This window comes from Aquarana catesbeiana, linkage group LG12 (assembly GCF_042186555.1).
Source record: "Aquarana catesbeiana isolate 2022-GZ linkage group LG12, ASM4218655v1, whole genome shotgun sequence".
Classification (NCBI taxonomy): Eukaryota; Metazoa; Chordata; class Amphibia; order Anura; family Ranidae; genus Aquarana; species Aquarana catesbeiana.
The window spans coordinates 165,518,623-165,540,190 of NC_133335.1; the positions used below are offsets into that span (position 1 = coordinate 165,518,623).

The 21,568-nt window shown below is 43.7% G+C and overlaps 1 protein-coding gene across 1 annotated transcript in view; it reads right to left on the reverse strand.

The window, feature by feature from the left end:
- HID1 (HID1 domain containing) overlaps positions 1-21,568 on the reverse strand; it is a 121,144-nt gene that overhangs the window by 8,284 nt on the left and 91,292 nt on the right. Inside the window, exons 12-17 of the mRNA XM_073606169.1 lie at positions 17,948-18,026; positions 15,271-15,435; positions 14,915-15,142; positions 12,509-12,642; positions 12,316-12,387; positions 9,282-9,373 (exon numbers count right to left, since the gene is read on the reverse strand). Coding sequence (XP_073462270.1) covers positions 9,282-9,373; positions 12,316-12,387; positions 12,509-12,642; positions 14,915-15,142; positions 15,271-15,435; positions 17,948-18,026 — 770 coding nt within the window. The remainder of the gene's footprint in view (positions 1-9,281; positions 9,374-12,315; positions 12,388-12,508; positions 12,643-14,914; positions 15,143-15,270; positions 15,436-17,947; positions 18,027-21,568) is intronic.

Below are 21,568 nucleotides of genomic sequence, written 5' to 3' on the forward strand. Positions count from 1 at the left end.
TCTGTGCCTTGCCACAATTCTGTCTGAGCTCTTCAGTCAGTTCCTTTGACCTCATGATTCTCATTTGCTCTGACATGCACTGTGAGCTGTAAGGTCTTATATAGACAGAGGTGTGTGGCTTTCCTAATCAAGTCCAATCAGTATAATCAAACATAGTTGTATTCAAATGAAGGTGTAGAACCATCTCAAGGATGATCAGAAGAAATGGACAGCACCTGAGTTAAATATATGAGTGTCACAGCAAAGGGTCTGAATACTTAATACCATATGATATTTCAGTTTCTTTTTGAATAAATCTGCAAAAAGGTCAACAATTCTGTGTTTTTCTGTCAATATGGGGTGCTGTGTGTACATGAGAAAAAAAAAATGAACTTAAATGATTTTAGCAAATGGCTGCAATATAAGAAAGAGCGAAAAATTTAAGGGGGTCTGAATACTTTCCATCCCCACTGTACATGTAAAAAATACGATTTTTTCGTCATACTTACCTGTAAAATCCTTTTCTTCGAGTACATCACGTGACACGGAGTTAGGCTAATATTTATTACCTACTGGGTTATACGCCATCTCTAGGTGAATGGAGACTGGTAGACAAAGTCTTAAACAGGAAATGATCCCCTATATAACCCCTCCCATACAGAAACTACTTCAGTTTTGTAGCAAGCACTGAATCCTCAAAAAGAGGGGAGGGAACTCTGTGTCCCATGATGTACTCAAAGAAAAAGGATTGTACAGGTAAGTATGATGAAAAAAATACTATTTCCTTTATCATACATCACGGGACACAGAGCTAGGCTAATATTCATTACCTGCTGGGACGTCCCAGAGCAATAGTCTTGAGGGGAGGGCGACACCCTGCCAAACAATAGCCATCAGACCTTATACGGCAGCCCGCAGTACACTGCGGCCCGAAAGCCAAATCCTCGGCTGCTCGAACATCCACCTGATAAAATTTTGTGAATGTATGCACTGAAGACCAGGTGGCAGCCTTACAAATCTGACCCATAGATACCCGATGGTGAAAAGCCCAGGAGGTTCCTACACCCCTGGTAGAATGAGCTCCTACCTTGAAGGGAGGAGCCCTACATTTCAGACTATAGATCTGAATGACCAACTGACAGGCCCAATTGGCAATGGAAGCTTTAGAAGCTGCCTGCACCTTCTGGCAAAACAAAAAAAAAACAAAAAAGACAAAAAAAAAAAAAGAAGGGGAGTCAGATCCTCGGATCTCCGCAGATCTAGACAGAAACCTCTGACTGCCCGGACGACGTCCAAGGTATGCAGTCGTTTCTCTTCCACCAAACGAGGCTGAGAGAAAAAAAAAAAAAGAAGGCAAAACAATGTCCGGATTTAAATGAATAGCCGACACTACCTTTGGTAAGAAGGATGGAACAGGACGCAATACCACCTTGTCATGGTGAAGAATTAGGTATGGTTCCTTACATGAAAGGGCCACCAATTCCGACATCCTTCTAGCCGAGGTGATGGCCATCAGGAAGGCTAGCTTGCGTGACAGCAAGATAAGACTAAGACTAATGGAATTTCCTTGATAGGCTCAAATGGTTGTTTCTGTAACACAGACAGCACCAAAGTCCCAAGGACACATAGGTGACCTAATGGGGGGAAGCAAACGAGTTGCCCCCTGCATAAAGGTTCAGACCAGTGAATGGGAGGCTAAAGGCCTTTGGAAGAAAACTGACAGGGCTGGAATCTGACCTCTGGATTGTACTCTAAGCCAATCTGATTTACACAGCCGACTGTAGAAAAGAGAATTCTCCCAATCACGCATTTCCAAGGATGCCATTTTCTGGCTTCACACCAAGCAATAAAAAAAAAAAAAAAAAGTCTTCCAGACCTAGATCTTCCTAGTGACCGCTTTCCTAACATTCACTAAAAGGTAGACACCACTGGTCCCAAGATGCCACGATCCTTCAGCACCCTGGCTTCAATAGCCATGCTGTCAAATTTAGAGACTGTAAATTGGGGTGGAATATGGGACCTTGAGAGACAGATCGGGGCAGCGCAGAATAGTCCATGGCCCGTCTATTGCCAATCTCACAATCTCTGGGAACCAGGGCTTTCTGGGCCAGGCTGGTCCCACCAGAATGACTGGAACCCCCTCTCTCCGAATTCTGCGCAACAAAATGTGGAAGGAGAGGAGATGGGGGGGAAGCATAAACAGTACTGGCTCCATGGAACTAGTAGAGCATCTGCTCCGATTGCCAGAGGATCTCTTGCTCGGTACACAAACTGATGTAGCTTGTTGTTGAACCTGGATGCCAATAGATCGACATCTGGCCAATCCCCAATGCTGGCAAATTTCCTGGAACACCCTTGAGTGTAAGGACCATTCCCCCGGGTGGATCTGCTGGCAGCTGAGATAATCTGCCTTCCAGTTCCCTATTCCAGGGATATGGACTGCCGATAGAACCTGCACATGTCCCTCTGCCCAGGCTAGTATGTGGTTCACCTCTTTCAGAGCAGAACGACTCCTGGTACTGCCTTGGTGGTTTATATAGGCCACTGCAGTGGCATTGTCGGACTGAAAGTGCTATGTGTGTGGATGCGCTGCTCTCATTTATACTCTCTTTCCTATCTGTGTATATCCTATCTGTTAGACATAATCTTATTCACCATCCACCTATTTAAATATATCACATTAAACAACAATCATATGCAAATTGTGTAAATCATATAAAAGTCCGGTGACATGTATCACATGATAATAAAGTCCCTTCATATATGCTTGCAAATCTTCCGTTAGTTTGCCGTGATCGGCGTGCTCTTGTGTTTAATCAATTTAAAGTGACTTAGTGCTTCACCACCACCTGTGAGATTGGCCACTCACCAGATATTTCTTTAAAACTGCACCTTTAGTTCATTCATAGGGATAACCACTCCACTCAAAGGGAACTTCTCCAATAGCGGTGCAGTTTTAAAGAAATATCTGGTGAGTGGCCAATCTCACAGGTGGTGGTGAAGCACTAAGTCACTTTAAATTGATTAAACACAAGAGCACGCCGATCACGGCAAACTAACGGAAGATTTGCAAGCATATATGAAGGGACTTTATTATCATGTGATACATGTCACCGGACTTTTATATGACTTACACAATTTGCATATGATTGTTGTTTAATGTGATATATTTAAATAGGTGGATGGTGAATAAGATTATGTCTAACAGATAGGATATACACAGATAGGAAAGAGAGTATAAATGAGAGCAGCGCATCCACACACATAGCACTTTTAATTTTTTTCTTTTGAGAATTTTTTGGATGCAGCAGCTATAGATATCACTTTTATATTGATTGATAGAACAGGTTTTGCGCCAGTGACACACACATTTCAGTTCATTGTCGGACTGAACCCTGATAGGGCAGCCCTGAAGCTCCACCGCCCAGGACCGTAGGGCCAGATGTACTGCCCGCAACTCCAGGATGTTGATGGGCTGGTTCTGTTCAGTCCTTGACCATCTTCCCCTGAGCTGTGTGCCCCTCTAGGGTTGCTCCCCAGCCCGAGAGACTGGCATCTGTGGTTAGTACTGTCCAAGATACAGAGGGGGGGGATCTTCCCTTTCGCAGGTTCTGATCCTGCAACCACCAGCTTAGGCTTATAAGTACGTGTAAATAGGCATCCTTGATAACCACGGAGGCTAGAAAGTCTCCCATCTGGAGTGAGGCTACTACTGAGCGGACAGACTCCATCTGAAAGGACTGAAATAGATACTGGTTCTGGCATCTTAGATCCAAGATGGGCCTTGTGTCCGTTTGGTTTTTGAACTGTAAACAGGTTTGAATAAAACCCTGCGCCCCTTTCGGATACAGGAACCTGTATAATCACTCCCTGATGCACTAAATGATCTAGTACCTGAAACAATAAAGTTTCTCTTTGGAGGATCCGAGAGAACGTTGGATCTTTGAAACCTGAGGGGGAACCCCCCGTAATTCCAGCTTGTAACCGCAGGATACGGTCGAGGTGACCCACATGTCCTGAACCGCTGTTCTCCAAATGTCCGCAAAGTGCAGCAGGCTTACCTCCTGCCCGATAGAGTGGGGGCGTCCCCTCAAAAAGGAGGGCTTGGTGCCGGGTTTAGAAGAGTTTTGGACCCAAGGTTTCTTCTGGCTCTGGCCCTGCGGCTTGCCCCTGGCTCTTGCGCCCTGTTGGCAGCTGAACTGCCTTGGCGCTGAAACACCTGAGAAAGTGGTCTCTGAGGTTTTAAACAAGGGACGCCTGGTCTTTCTCTTCACAGGAATTAGAGAACTCTTCCCTCTTGAAATGTTTTGGATATATTTGTCCAAATCATCCCCAAACATTCCCCATGAAAGGGGAACCTTGCCAATAACATCTTACAAGGAAGCTCGGCTGACCAGTTCTTAAGCCACAAGTCTGTGCATGTGTACAGACAGGAGAGCCAAATGAGAAACCTGCTGTATTGAATCCCTTAAAATATCAACAGCAAAACACAGCGCTCAAGGTATATCTGCTCTGCTTTCAGCATGGTCATCCTCCTGGTTAGGCCTGTCGGGCCATCTGACCTGATCCTTTAAGGACTGTCAGACTCCAATTCCTGCAACAGCTGGCTGAATAGCTATACTTGCCAAAGAGGAGGAAGCCTTTAATAGTGACTCCATTTTCTTGTTAACAGGGTCTCTCAAGCCCTGTGCGTTATCCACCGGACAAGTTAAAGGGTAAGTTCACCATAACAGAAAAATCTGGATCGCAGCAGCCCCGTCAGAAGTCCCCTTGGCATCCACGTGTCTTCTTCCCAGCTGACAGGACAGGGTCCTGTGTAAGTTCACCTTACAAATTTTGCTGTAAAGGTGAACTTGCCCTTTAAGATCTTGTTTAAGGAAGAGACTGCTGGCATGCTCCACTTCTTAAACTTTTCCTACATGGGATATAAAAGGGAAAAAAGGGAAAACCTCTTCAGAGGAATGAAAATCCTGTCAGGATGTTCCCAATCAGCATACACCGCCTGTTCCAACAGTGCGTGCAAGGGGAAAGCCTGTGCGGTCCGAGGAGGCCTCAGGGACCCCAAAGAGGACCAGGGGGGCTCAGAAACCTCTGCGGGAGGCAACTTAAAGTCAGAACGAACATCTCAGTAAGAGTCTGGATCAAAAGCCTATGCGACTGAGAGGCAGACACCAACTGGACATATTCTGGCCCAGATTGCTCAGAAACAGACTCATCTGCCAGGCCCTCCACAGAATCCTTGGCATTTAGCTCTTCCCCAATCCTCAACCCATTCCTGCTCCAAATTAGGAGGCTCAGGGGAGGGGGATCTGTCATGCTTTTTGCCACCCTGCGGGATGGAGGCAATCATGCCAGCAATCCTGTGCCCTAACCCGGCTAGGGCTGAGGACAGTTCATCCTTGGTGATAAAGTGTGAAGCAGCAGCGGTGACTGTAGGCACAATACCAGGTAGGCGCAGCGACTCAGATTGCCCAGAAGCCTCTGGTCTCTCAGGGGATACAACACTAGGGTTACGACTAGGCTCCTCAGGAGCTACTGACCACATAGGTGTGCCTCTCCCTGTAGTGTTGTTAACACCACTCCTCTTTTTTGAAGACATTGCAAGCCACAAAAAGGGAGTACCTGGGTTTAGTATTTACATACCCCAGAAGGGAGACCCCTTAATAGGGCTCACCAAGCCCCTATGCAACAATCCTGCTAAGCACCTTAGCTTGCCAAGCAACACCTGGTGACTCACGTAAACCCAGGTAAGGAGAAATGATCCGGTGAAAATGCCTGGTTCAGAGCCTACTCTGTGTCCCACAGCTGCCCTCTGGAAGCACCGCATGTTTGGCATACACAGCTTAAATAAGCTGGCTGTTCCCCCGGGACGTTCCGCGCGGCTTCGGCGAACAGGCACGGCTGTATTCGCATATGACGCTAATCTTCTTGCGCCCAGATTAGGCTAAGGCGCATGCACGGCTCCATGTGTGCACAATGCCTGTGGTGAAGCTGCGTTCGCCATGGCCGCTAAACAACTGCAAACTCCTAAGCACTTTGGTGAACGCACATGCACCATGCGAACCAAGATGTGCAAAAGCCTCGTGCGCACACCATCCGTTTAAGGTAAAAACATCCAGACAAGAAAAAAAAAAAAAAAAAAAAAAAAAGTACTCTTTGCAAACACCCACAGCTAGCCCAAAACTCCTCGCTGTGGTCACCGCACACAGGTGTCCAGCCTCTAGCTAGCGTGACTGAGTGTTACAATCACTGGGGCAACCCACAATAAGTAAATAAGGGGGTTTCACTTACCCGTCAAGGCACAGTGCCCTTTTCATGTTTTAGGGTCCACTCCCTGGGACCTGTACAGCACCCTGCAAGAATGTCTTATCTCTGTGGTGTCAAGGATTCCACTAAGCAGGGTCCAGCGCCCAAAGGTCGCATTACAAGCAAAACCTCACAGGATCGAAATATACTGCTCAGAGGAGGGAGCCCTACCTCACACGCTGTCAGCCACCTACCAACTGCTGATTACACCACCAGATAACTACCAAATACCCACCCTCGAGGCATGGGAAAGAGATATGCAGTATAGCTTTACGTCACGGCAAAAACAAAATATACTCCACTTTACATTTAAATCTTCAATATGCACAAAGATGCAGGAAACTAATTATAAACTAGTTACCAGATGGTACAACACCCCTGCCAAATTACAAAATTTTTTTCCAGCTTCCTCGGGACTCTGTTGGAGATGCAGGGGAGATCGGGGCACGATTCTTCATGTTTTTTGGGCCTGTCCCAGACTGGAGCAGTTCTGGAGGTCCATACAGCAGACGATACAGAGATTTACGGAACGTCCTATCGTAGCTGATCCTGGCCTCTTCTTACTACATGCTTCTACCATGTCCAGTAAGGCCTACAAAAAATCCCTGATCCGACATCTATTAGATGCAGCCAAGGCATGTATCCCCCTGCTGTGGAAGTCTACCAGATCCCCAAACTGTGGGTATGTGGCTTAAAAAAATAGAAGACATCAGGTAGATGGAGGATCTTTTCCTCACAGCCCGTAACCAAAATGAACAATACACCAAGACCTGGTCGCAATGGCTTTATATATATATATATATATATATATATATATATATATATATATATATATATATATATATATATATATATATATATATATATATATATATTCTCCAATGAGGGGCAAAAACTTCTAACAGGCTCAGGAACTGAAGTAGTCAGCTAAAGGCAATCAGCAACATCTATTGACCCGTATGCCCCAAGTTACATGCAAGCACCGCCTCCGTGTACCCCCCCTCCCCTACCCCCGTACCACCTCTCCACTTCCCCCACTCTATGCAACCCTTACTTCTCAGACTTCTTTCTCTTTCTTCTCCTTCTACTACTATCCCCCTATGTCTACTGCTCTGGAAAAAGGAAAATGGCAGGAGGGACAGGGTAGACCAGACCTGTTTGAGGACCAATGCAGGGTTGAACTTTTTGTACATACCACAGTAATACATGTATGACTCTGTAATGGAAGACAATATTGTCATGTTTTCAGTTATGATGTTGCAAGAGGCTGCGTCCTCAAATCTTGTTTATCTTCATGATGGCACATCGGGCCCTTGCCCTTCCCTGCTCTTGAATAAACTTATATTTGAAAAAAAAACCTCACAGGATCATTCGTCTTGTTTGCGAGGCTCGGGTACCATTTATCCAAGCATATAAGCCGGTGTCAAATGGATCCAATCGGTCAATCCCTAGATTCATTTTTGGGACTAAGGACCTGGAGCTCAGAGAGCTCAACAAACGTGCCCATCCACCTTGCAGACACTGGTAAAAAAACTGAAGTACTTCTGTATGAGAGGGGTTATATAGGGGATCACTTCCCGTCTAAGACTTTGTCTACCAGTGTCCATTCACCTAGAGATGGTGTATAACCCAGTAGGTAATGAATATTAGTCTAACTCTGTGTCCCGTGATGTATGATAAAGAAATTGCATTTTTTTGGGCTAGAAGATTACTTGGAACCCCTAAACATTATCTATTTTTCTGCAGTTTAAAACGCAAATTTTCAGGAAAAAAAAATACACTTTATTAGATTTAAAGTGTTTTTTTGTTTTTTTTGTTTAAAAATAATAACAACAAACCTGTTATATTTACCTGCTCTCTGCAGTGGTTTTGCACAAGGCAGCACAGATCCTCCCCTTCTTGGGTCCCTTGCTGGTGCTTCTGGCCCCTCCCTCCTGCCAAGTGCCCCCACAGCTAGCAGCTTGCTATGGGGGCACCCGAGCCGATCTGCTGCTCTGTGTAACCATTCAGACACGGAGCTGTGGCTCGGCCCCGCCCCCTCTCTCATTGGCTCACTGACTTTAATTAAGAGCAACGGGAGCCAATGGCACCTGCTGTGTGTCTCAGCCAATCAGGAGGGAGAGTCCCCAAACAGCCGTGTCTCTCATGCAACATCACTGGATCGAGATGGGGCTCAGGTAAGCATGGGGGGCCGAGGCACACGGAAGATTTTTTATCTTAATGCATAAAATGCATTAAGATAAAAAAACCTTCTGTCTTTAGAACCATTTTAAGTGCACACAAACACAAATTAATACTAATATTCTGGAAAAATATAAAAGATTAGGTTATTCCAAGGAAATAGAAACCTAATACGCTTTAAAATTTCACACGCCTGTGGAATGGTGGGGGTCCCCCTTCCACACCCTGTACAAGTGATCGGTCAGCTGTAGAGCCGCTCGATCACTTCTACATTAAAGCCCAGCACTGGGTGAAAATTATGGTACTGGGATCATGGCTGCAGCTCCGGTACAATCACTTCAACCTGAGAATGTACAGGTATATCCTAAGGGAATGAAGCCCATTTGCACAATTTAGCTGTAGTGTTTTGAGCAGGATGGTAGAGGCTGGTGGTTCCTTTTAGTACTGTGGTAACGGACTGCCTTAACAGGTTTTGAGCTGTACCAATGGCATCAGTTGGAGACACGTCCAAGATCATTCAGAATTCATTGACAGGTAAATGTGATCAACAGTTGACCCATTTCTGACCTGAATTTGACCTGCTTCAAGCAGGTTTTGCAGTTCATGTTTACCTTTTCCAGACAGGTGAAGCTTTATGCTACAGGTTTATCAGAAATATTCATAAACACAATTACACAATTTCTTTTTTATTTTGCTTAAAAAAACGTCCTGAACTTCAAAGAAAACCTATACAAAAATACTGCACTTTCCCTTCAAGAAAGGCTTAGAGCTTATAACTGCTATAACCATGATTGAGTTCCCAGCCCAGTTCTCACTTGTCAATGCAGATCTTCTCCACTTGTGGAACCAAGACCTGTAGAAGCCGCATAATTGTCTGAAGAGGTAGTTTCACCTTCCAGGACAAGACCTGTTGGAATTTACAAAACAGAAATGCTGAGCTTCACATATGCTAAACATTAAATACCAAAAATGCAAGAAAGCTATATGTATACGAGACACAATTTTATTTCTTTATGAATTTTCTCTACAGTATTCCGACTTATTTGTGAAATTTTAATGATCAAAGTAAACGTAATACTTTTACCACATTAAAGGCCACGTCCACCTTATGCATAAAAACAATCTGCAGTCATATTTGCAATCAGAAAAAAAAAAAAAAAAAAAAAAAAAAAAAAAATCTTTTTTTTTTTTTTTTTTTTTATGTGCAATTGAGACAGCAAAGCATTGCATTGCAGTTGTTCATAGGTGCAATGCTGGTCTCATGCCTATATTTCAAGAGACTGAACAGTTCATTATAATTTGAAGGTCCTATTCAAGAGCATTGTTTTATCATCTCAGTGATGGGCCAATAGGTAAGATTACGAGGCAGGAAGGATCTCACCAGTGCCAGGAACCATAGAAGCTAGTCTCTGATTGGATTACACATTGATGTGGCTCATTGCTGGACATCTAAGCTAAAATGCAGAGAACAGGAGGCTTCTGCATTTTTGGGTGGCAGTTTATATTTCTAGGGCCACAGGTTTGTCAAATTCAAAAGCAGGATAGACCTTCCAGTGGCAGAAAGCTTTTACAAAACTGACAAACACTTCAATAGGGGAACTTTTAGAAACATAAAGAAGGGATAGGAATAAACGTGAACACCACAATTTATTATATTACAATGAGGCCTAAAAAGAGACCAGAGCCACCATCTTGACCACAACTGCGTCATCTTTGTATAGCTCAAAAATCTGCTACATTTGAAAAATCTTTTAATCAGTTTCTACACATAGGACCTCAACCTTGGCCCAGTGTGCAACTAATCTCCTCTAGCAGTCCAGACCCATCGCCATTTATCCCTCTCATTGCTCCATCCACTCATTACATACTTGCTAAAATGTGCATTTTGGGCCTGAAGATACTTTTTTTTTTTTTTTAAATCATAAAAGGTTTTATTGCTCATAAGAAAGAACATACATTACAGTTATATATGCACCATAATCAAAATTTCTTTTTCCCAAATAGCAGTATAGCCATCAAGAAGGTTTTATATTTTGCATCTTAGAACTGTCAACATTCGGACTATATGTCCCAACTAATTAAACCAGTAACATATTCTCCATTGCCCACACACCGTCCTCCTCCATCCTCCAATACACACTCTCGGCATCCACCTGTCATATCTTTAAACACTTCTTAGCAGCCTCATCTGTACCAATTCCATGGGGCTTATTCCAGGCACATCCAACCACGGGTCCCACAATCTGTCAAATTTTCCAGGGTTGCCCCTGTGCTGGTAGGGCCTGAAGATACTTAAAGTGGACAATTTTTCACAGGTACCCGCTCAAACTTCCTCAATTCTCACCTAGGCAAGAATAACTTCACTTGTCCCACCCCCCCCCCCAATGCCAGCAGCATCTTGGGAAATGAAGGCTACAAAAACAGTTGCACGCATGTGCAGTGGTGAGCCATCTTTGATTTATCAGGAAGTCACAGCTGGCTCCCAAATCCAAGATTGGGGGGGGGGGGGGGGGGCTGGGGACCTGCAGTGGTGAGAAGAATTAGTTGTGGGAAGACAGCACTGGACTCCATGAACTGATAAGTGCCTGATTTTTAAAAGTCAGCAGCTACAGTATTTGCAACTGCTGATTTATTTTATTTTTTAAAGGGTGAAGTTTCTCTTTAAAATTAAAGTACATCTGAAGGCTCCTGTACAACAAGAAGTCCCAAACCCAGTTATTCAGCTACTTTGTAATGTACAAGCCTTGAGAAATAATCTTCCTTCAAAAGCATGCACTATTTTTTGTAACAGTGCACCACAACAGATGGCGGTGTATTACCATAGTGGGGATCTGCAATGTAGGTGTGTTTGGCTGTCATTATGAATGAATCGCACTGCAGTGCACCAATTCTTCCTAATTACATTCTGAATTACTAACCGCTCCTCCCCCCTGCTAGAGAGGAGCCAGTGTTCTGTTCCAAAAAACTGTCCGTAGCTAGAGCTACCCCAATCTAGGACAGAAGGCCAGGGACCCAACCCTCCAGTCAGACCCAGATGCAGCACCCATCCTCACCAGGAGCACCCTTCCAGACGGCTCAGACTCAACCATTGGCCGGCCCCCAGTATCTGTCGGGCAGCTTGGCGTAGTCCCTGCTTGAAATCGCCCTTCCAGGCACTATAACACCATTGGAATTGCTGGTCCTCCCCAACGAGAGTAGCACAGTGCCTCCTCTGGAAACTGATAAGAACAGATACTACACTTGATCTTAGCCAAAAGGCCATAAACAACCTTTGGGAAAGACAGCCTGCGATCAGTATTTTACCTTTGTACGCATGCAGATTTACGCAACTACTAGCGTATACCTGCATACAGGCTTTCATGTTTATGGGGCAGCTGTACACAGGACCTGCTGGGAAATTAGCTAAAACTTTATGTAAGGCCACAGGAGGCCAGGTGCAAATGCCCTTAAGGTAGATCTTCGGCAATTACTAAAACACCGAAAATAAACTTTTGAGCAAAATACTAGCAACTACTAGGAGGTGGGCAGACCTTACTACGTGTTAAACCACTGCTGCCAAAGAAATTTCCAAACCCCCGGGAATCTAACATGCTTATTCCAATTTTTAGAAAATCTGCAACATCCCACAATGCAGTGAGGGAACAGAGCAATCTCTGAAAAGACACCCTACAATGCCTTTTGGGACCAGCAACTCTAAATACTGAAGTAATCCAGCAAAAGAAGAGCAAGTGGGAAGCACTGATGAAGTCTAACATTAAAGGTTAGCTCCCTATGTCAATGCTAGTGACAACTTAATGCCATGCATAGTCCTTGCCCACCTATATATTGTTTATTTCAATTAGGACTCACCCACTCTGTAGATGGATTCCACTGAGATGAGGCGCTTGATAGCCGCCTTCTCGGCAGGTTTTGTGTACCATCCTGCAAAATAAATGTAAAATGTAGCCATAGTGAGGACAATTGACCTTTGAGAGATTTATGCATAAAAAAAAAAAAATAAAAAAAAAAGACTTTTCTGTAATATGACACAACATCCACACACCCCAGTCTGAGACTCTGTGTCACTCAGGGGACGGGATGGTCCACTCTCTCCAGGTGATAATGGAACTTCAGTGTCAACAACTCTTAGTGTGCCATCCTCTGATACTTGGGCTTTCTCAGTAAGCTTTTCTATACCTAGTGAGTAAAGAAGATAAAAAAAATATATTTTTAGTGTTTTTTTTTTCCCCCTTAAACTTTTTTATTATATATATATATATATATATACATACATACATACATACATACACATATATATACATACATACACACACACACATATACACACACACACACATATCACATTACGGATGGGTGGCATGTTTAAAAATATATCAAGAATAAACAATTTCCAATAACATCCCCTATATATTAAAGCTTTTGATATGTAGGCTACAAGTAAAAAATTTTATTGGAAATACTAAGCAAAAAATATTGCGACAAACCTAGTGCACCTCCTGTGCAATGTTGGCCAACCCACTAGAAATCTTTTTTTTTTTTTTTTTTTTACAGCACTTCTTGTTTATTTACATGCAGTTCTGGTCACAGGATTCTGAAATCACTTCACTGAAACCAACCTAGATTTTCACGAACTCAGATTTAAAGGAAGATGTGCCAATCTGAACTGTATTTCTCTGGACTATCAGTTAAGAGCAGACCTGATTAGCAGGCTTATGCTGGCCATACACAGCTTGGATTTCAGCCAAATCCTGTTGAATCAGCTGAAATTCAGGCATAGAGAGGCCCTGTAGGCACCAAACAGCCTGACAAACTTTGATATAAAAATTGACGAAGCTGGGTGGTAAACTGATTAGCTGCAGTCACTTTTCAGAAATTTTGACAGCCATTGAAGCAGCAGCTGTCAGAATACAATAGCTGGCAGGGCAAATTCCTCCATCCTTGCGGTTTATAGTAGCTAGGGGAAAATCTATGCATTTGGGCTGAACAAGTGAAATCCTAATGTGTATGGCAGGCCTCCATGTGCCAGAATCATCCTGCATCTGCTTCTTTGCAAAACACATTACGATGTGAGAAAAGACTTAAAAAGGAAGGGCATTTTATTTCCCCTTAAGTCTTCCTTAAGACTGACCTGTATTGGTACATTACTTGTCTTGAGCGCTCACTGTGCACACATGCAATTTGAACAGCCCAGAGTGGCTGCTACTGAGCTCGGTGGGAGCAGGAAGAGGGCATGGTGCAGACATGCATTGTGAACAGCCCAGAGAACATGCTAGGGGGTGCAATATTGTAATGTTCAGCCTTTCCTGCAAACAGCGAAATGGAGCGGTAATGAGCAACCAGCGTTTTTTTTTTTTGGAACGCCCCCCATCCAACTGCATGTGTAATAGAAGGATAAACACCATCTAATACAGGAGGAGCACTAATATTCACAGGATATTGAACTGCATAAGTGGATATTTGAAAAAGCCTGCTAAACGTGAACTTACACTAAATAAAATGTATTCATTTTTGACTGGAGAATACATTTATTGTAGATATTTAGGGGTGTATTTTTTTTTTCATAAATTGCATAGCAATGTGCCCAGTGAAAATGGCTTTGATTTTCCTCAGTGTGTCCCACTCATGCTGGCTGTGTATGTGGTGCTCTGTGCAACTGCATTTAGACTTGGGGTAAAGAGCAGGAGCATAATGGAGACTTGTACAGGACTCAATACATCCCAGTGGCACAGACACCATGGGTATCAAGCAGCGTAGCCAGGGGACAACTGAAAAGCCAAGATTGGAGGAGAAAATAAAAAAAAAAAAATACAAATACATGTGGATTTTGTTATTTTGATCTGATTTAAGAAAATAATGACTTTAATACCACTTTAAAGAGGAGATCCAGTCGTTTCTGTTTAATAAAAATCAGCAGCTACAAAAAGTGAAGCTGCTGACTTTTAATAAACACACACTCACCTGTCTCAGGATCCAGCGATGTGCTCACCCCATTGCTTCTCTCCCTCTTCTCTCCCCAGAGCTGGCATTTCAACTGTGGGCACCTGGCAGGTCCCAGATGACTGCAGGGAGGGAGAGGAGGCGATCCAAGCAGAAGTGTGAGCGGGTACTTGTCAAATCTAAGTACCAGCTCCCCCCACCTCCCCAAAAAAATAAAATAGAGATAGAGATAGAGATAGAGATAGATAGAGAGAGATAGATATATATATATCTATCTCTCTCTATCTAATATATATAAAACCACATACGACATTCCAAAAGTGGCAGGGGTGGGGAGCTCCTCTTTAAGTTTTGAAAATGAAAGCTAAAAGCTGATTTATTACCATGCACAGTTGCTCAAGTTTCTGCCTGCTCCCGTTTTAGTAAATTCCCCTCATTGTATTTGTTATTGCTAACTGTAATAAATACAGACAACATGTACAACTAATTATAATTTTCCTTTAATGCTTACCAGGTGTGGCTATGAGACTTGCTTTAAGAGTGCCAGGCTCTGCTGGGACAGCGGGGCGTGAGCCTTCCATTGATGCTCCCTCTTGAGAGTTTGTGCGCAATATTGGCTCAGCTGGTTTTTTTTTGCGTTGCAGTGCTCGCTGTATGGATGGAGGATCTGAAGGCAGGTTTGCTAACTGGTGAAATACAGTGCGCTTTCGAATAATGGCATAAACTAAACTAGAATTACCTATACATGAAAAAAGAAAGGGAAATTGTCAGACAATAAAGAAGATTGTCCTTACAATTGTATCATTATGATAAATATATGCGACAGGAAAAACAAAGTGTGAAAAAAGAAAGCGTAAACTGACTCACCATCAAACTGGTACTGAATAATATTATTGAAAACCTCAAGCAGGAAGAAGACGAGATGGTGATTCTGTGGAGATGAGAAGAGGAACCAAGGACTGGAGAAAGCTTCAAGAAGATGTAGAAGCTTGTTGGCAGCCACCATAGAGAGGGATTTCAAGTATGGAGATACTGCAAGGAGCAACAACAAAAAAGTAAAAAAAGGCGCCAGTAGACATAAACCTTACACAGCTGTATACAGTTGTGCTCAAACGTTTGCATACCCTGGCAGAAATCATGAATTTTGGCATCGATATTGAAAAATGACGGATTATGCCAAAAAACTTTTTTAAGCATAGTGATCATATGAAGCCATTTATTATAACATAGTTTGGCTCCTTTTTTAAATTAGAGCGATAACAGAAATCACCCAAATGGCTCTAATCCAAGGTTTACATACCCTGGAATACTTGGCCTTGGTACAGCACACAAGGTGACAAGCACAAGTTAAAAATGGCAATTAAAGGTTAATTTCCATTGTCTGTGGCTTTTTAAATTGCAATTAGTGTGTATATAAATAGTTAATGAGTTTGTTAGCTCTCATTTGGATGCACTGAGCAGGCTAGATACTGAGCCATGGGGAACAAAAAAGAACTGTCAAAAGACCTGTGTAACAAGGTAATGGAAATTTATAAAAATGGAAACTGAAATAAAGCGATATTCAAATATCAGAATATGCCAGTCAGTACTGTGCAATCACTTATTAACCACTTCAGCTCCGGAAGATTTCATGACCAGGCCATTTTTTGCTATTCAGCACTGTGCTAATTTAACTGATAATTGCCTGGTCATGCAATGCTGTACTCAAACGAAATGTATGTATTTTTTCCCCACAAATAGAGCTTTCTTTTGGTGGTATTTGATCACCACTGGGGTTTGCGTTTCTTGTGTTTAAAAAAAACAAAAACAAAAAAAACAAAACAAAAAACACCCCACCCACAATATTTTTTACTTCCTGTTAAAAAAACATATCCAATAAAATAGGAAAAAAAAAAAAAAATCTAATTTCTTCATACATTTAGGCTAAAATGTATTCTGCTGCATGTCTTTGGTAAAAAAAAAACAACCCAATAAGTATACATTGATTGGTTTGCATGAAAGTTACAGGGGTTGATTTACTAAAGGCCAATAGACTGTGCACCTTGCAAAGTGCAAATGCACTCTGCAAGGGCAGTTGCTCCAGGAGTTTAGTAAATGAGGTAAATCTTCACTTTGCAAAGAATACCCAATCATAAAGCTTGCCTGTAGGTAAAATGAAGATCTCCTAAACCTGTATGGTTTAGGAGATATTTACTTTGCATACAGCCACTAAAGTCAGCGGCGCATGCACTGTGAAGGTCCGGCAGACGCTGCCGGACATTGCCGGGAAGAAAACTACCGCGCGGGAGTGATGTCATCGTGGCTCTGGCCACTCAGCGCTGGAGCCGCGAACCCGGAAGACACGCCGAGGGCAAAAGGTCAGCTCCTTCTGCGTGTACCAGGTGAGATACCTCATTCTAAGATAAGTATTTAATAATGAGCTAGTATGCGCTGCATACTAGCTCATTATGCCCTTGCCTTACAGGGTTTTTTTTTGTTTTTTTTTTTGTTTTTTTGTAATTTTTTTTTTTTGTCCTGTGGGTATACAACTTCGTACTTTTTGCTCCAAAAGGCAGGGAGGAAGACTGCCAGACCTTGGATTAAGGCCAAGTGATATTGGTTTCATCTCATTCCTAGAAAAAACAACCATTAGATCCTTTATCAGGTTGGGGGTATGCAATATTAATGATTTAGTAACTGCCCAGAGTTGAGCATTAAATAATTATTAGTATAAGCATGTAAACAGCCAGGCACGCGTATAGAAAAAGCATTAACTGACAGACAAGGACAATGTTAGTGGCGGTTGCTTAGGATAAACAGGAGAAAAAAAAAAAAAAAAAAAAAGAGAAGGTTTTAAAACCTACTCAGAAATCCATTGTTCACACACGGTCATAGTCATGTCTGACTAAGCACACATTTTTCAGTTGATTGTGCAGTAACAAATGTGTTACTAAAGTATTTTTTAAATTGATAGTAAAGTCTCAAACATGTTATACTTACCTGCCCTGTTGCTGTGGATTTGCACAGAGCAGCCCAGATCCTCCTCTTCTCAGGTCTCTCTTCTGTGATCCTGGTCCTTCCCTCCTGTTTAGTGCCCCCACAGCAAGCCGCTTGCTATTAGGGCACCCGAGCCGAGTCACAGCTCCCAGTGTCCATTCAGACACAGAGCCTCGACCCGGCCCCCTCTCTCCCCTGATTGGTAGCCGACTGATTGAGAGCAGCGGCAGCCAATGCCGCCGCTGCTGTGTCTCAGCCAATCGGAAGGGAGAATCTTAGATGGCTAAGACACTCGTGGACATCGCTGGACAGAAAGGGACCTCAGGTAAGTGTTAGGGGGGGTGCTGCACACAGAAGGCTTATCATAATGTACAGAATGTATTAAGATAAAAAAAACCTTCTGCTTTTACAAACCCTTTAACCTCCATTGCTCTCCTTGATTTGCCAATGCACCATGAAATGCTGGATAGCGCCACCATGTGGGCAAATAACACTATGCAGGAAAAAAAGATCAACCCTCAAAGCCAAGACAAAAATCATTCTTGTTCCCAGTAACTAAATTTTGTACCATTCACTATGATGGTAAGCAGACAGTCATACAGAGGCTGCAGACGCTGGTGTCCACTGGTGATGATCTTGTGGAAAACCTGGAAAGGAAGAAAAAGACAAAAGAAAAAAATTGCAATAAAGCGGTAATATATTATAAGCCAGCTGCAATTTACAGTCAAAGACCAGTAACAAGTGAATGACTGGTTCCCAGTTATTTGTACCTGCGTTATGTATTTAAGAAAAAAAAAAAAAAACGTTTCTACCGAGGCTGCCATTTCTGGACTTGATCATGTAAGTGCAAGCCCCATTGCTGTCATTGATCTATGTTTCACTACATATAGTGATGTACTGATCACAAACAGAAATGTGCACATTAGGTTACCCAACACCTCATATACATGCCTATTCCAAATCAGTGAAACAAATGTAAAAAGGAGCTAGCCCTGGACCTTGTCCCTAAAGTCAGCATCGTCAGCTCCCATATTTTATTCACATGGCCCTAATAAATATCTAGCATTTAGTTACCTTACCTCTATTCGACACTGCTGGCAGGTCTTAGTCATACAAAGGTAGAGAGCTTCGCATGTATCCCTGCCAGTGTGCATAAGATATGTTTGTCCCCTTTAGCCAGTAGATGGTACTGTACATATACTGTAGAAGTGTATGGTATGAAGTAAAGACCAGTTAGGGGTGACATTTTCATAACTTCCAACTTTACACACCTAGTGAGACAAGCACTGGGCAGTTACTTAAAACATTTAATATAACATACCATTTTCTGTTTTGGATTATTCCCTTTTTGGCCAAATTCTTTTTAAAACAGAATATGATCTGATATGCTATAGTAAACTTCAAGGATTATTTATTAGGCATGCTGTTGACCACCATGTTTAGCAACTCATAGTTGGCATAGTAGATGCCAATTCCTCATTTTGAATTTAGTGAAATGTTACATAGGTATTTTACATTGAAAGAAATAGGATTTTTTACTTACCATAAAATCCATTTCTCTGAGTTCATTGACAGATACAGCCTTCTTTGGTCATAATGATAGGGCTATATCGCCTCCGCAGGAGTAGGACTAGGCAGAACAAAAAACGAAAAAAAAAAAAAAAAAAACACAACACACACTTGGCCACTCCCATGGGCCATCCTCAGTCAGTATATAACCCCCTCCCTGCTCTAGGTATTCAGTTTAGTAGCAAGCAGTAATAGAAGTATCAAAAAAACAACTCCATAGAGGGGTGGGTGCTGTGTGTCAATGAACTCAGAGAAACGGATTTTAAGGTAAGTAAAAAAATCCTATTTTCTCATTCGTCCATTGACAGATAAAGCCTTCTTTATTTAGAACGATAGGGACGTCCCAAAGCAGTGCCAACATTAGAGGTGGGAAAACAAAAATCCCAAGGCTAATACAAGAGCCAACCAGGTAACAGGAACTTCACCCAGGACAAGCTGGAACCCAACCTGGACGATACCCCTTCAAGAGGGAATAGACCCTCTAAACAGCGGCCTGCAAAAAAGCTTGTGGCCAAAAGAGGCATCCGCAGATGCCAAACCATCCACTTCGTAGAACTTGTGAAAATGTACACCGACGTCCAGTGGTTGCCTTGCCAACGGCCGCCTAATGACAGAAGGCCCAAGAAGCACTAAGTGCCCGAGAAGAATGTGCCATAACCGGGAAAGGAGGAAACCGATCCCTGACAGGATAGCTCAGAGACGACATCTTTCCGATCCATCCAGACCAACAGACTCAGTGGCTGGCAATACATCCGAATCCTCCAAAACACATCCAGGCCAGATAAAGCCAATTCCTTGGGATGTGCTGACCAGGGACACAAGAAGCCATCCCAATGTCCTTACTCACATGGAAATCCAAGGACAGGATTATGTAAAAAAGGACAAAAGCACCACCTTAACCTGGGTAAGGTGAATGACAAGCTAATGCCACCATTCACACCACCCTGCGAGTAGAGGTGATAGCCACCAAGAGGCCACCTTCCGAGACAGAGTAAGCAGTGGAACCTCCCAAATATTTTGAGAGAAAGATAGAGAGGCCTTTGGAGAACTGAAAAACGCCAAGTTCAGATCTGACGGCGGTGGAAGAAACCGCCCCGGTGGAAACAGACCTCCAACCCCTTGAACAAAAAAGGCACGCACCAAGGAGTGCAAGACCAGGAGAGGCTGAAGAAAACCGCCCAGGCCGACACCTGGCCCTCTATGGTACTCAAGGCCTATTCCTGCTCATCCCTCTGTAAATGGGATGTCGGAAACGGAGCCACCTAAAAGGAACGAGGACAAATCTGACAAAAACACAGCCCAGTGAAAGGCCCACCCCGTGGCCCAACCCTAGCCAACTGAGGTACCCGTCCAACAGCATTCCACGCCTGGAATGCGTTCATCGGAAAGGGCCGGAACTAGACGTTTTGCCCACCATAGGAGGATACTGGCAACAGCCAGGGTCACCAACAGCCTTTTTGGCCCACCCTGGTGAGGGACTTAAGCCACCGCTGTTGCCCTGTCCGACCGGATCCATACTGGAAGCCCCCGAAGTCGAGCCGCCCGTGATCCAGACCTAGTTTGATCAATTGAAGTTCTGGGATATTACCCCGTAGTCCGGATTGCACCAATGTCCAACGACCCCGAGCCAAGCTCAGTCCCAGGACATCTCCCCACCCGGACAGACCGGTATTGGTGGTCACCCTGTTCAATACAAGGGGAGAAAGGATCTTCCCCACTGAAGAACCGGAGAACGAAGCCACCAGACTAGGGAACCTCTGGTTTGCTGACTGAGCCGAATCCAATTGTTCACAGACCTTGGGTATTTGTCCCATTATGCCAGGATCTCCCCGAAGGGAGCCTACATAGAACTGTGCAAATGACCTTGACTCAAAAAAAAAAAAAAAAAAAAAAGGGTAGATACCATCAGACCCAACACCCACATGTAGATCCGCAGAGGAGCCCACCTGCCGAATAGTAAAAGAAAAAATGCCGCATGCCACTTCTGGAGTCTGTCCAGGGGAAGAAACACGCTGGCCAGAGCTGAAGCCCGATCAGGCTCAGAAAAACCAACGTTCTGGCCGGACCAAAGCAGACTTCCGATAGACGCCAACTGAAATCAGAGAAAGTCTGTATAGGAACTACGTTGCTCCTTGGGGTAATCGAGAATTCGGCGCAGAAGATTGTCCAGGCAGCCCAGGACCGTCAACCCCCCACTGACGTAACCATGCCAGATCTGGGGCCAACACCTTGTGAACACCCGAGGAGTGTTGGCCAGATCAAAAAGGACCATACCACATGCCAATACTCTGCACTCACAGTAGATGGAGGAAGTGCTGGAGTCGGGCACATAACAGAATGCTTAAGCATTCATGATGTCATAGAAGTCAGAAAGACCCCATGATGGAGTGCCACCGCTGCGTGGACGGACTCCATCCTGAACTCCTGTACCCACACAAGGCAGGTCAGGGCCTTGAGGTCCAGAATTAGATGTACCATGCCCTCCATCTTTTAGACTGTGCACAGGTTCGAACAAACCCCCTGACACTGTTTCCAGCACAGGAACCAGGACAATCACACTCTGCAGCAACGGGGCTTGCACAGCCCCCCCGCGGAGAACAGCAAGCAGTCTGGCGACAGA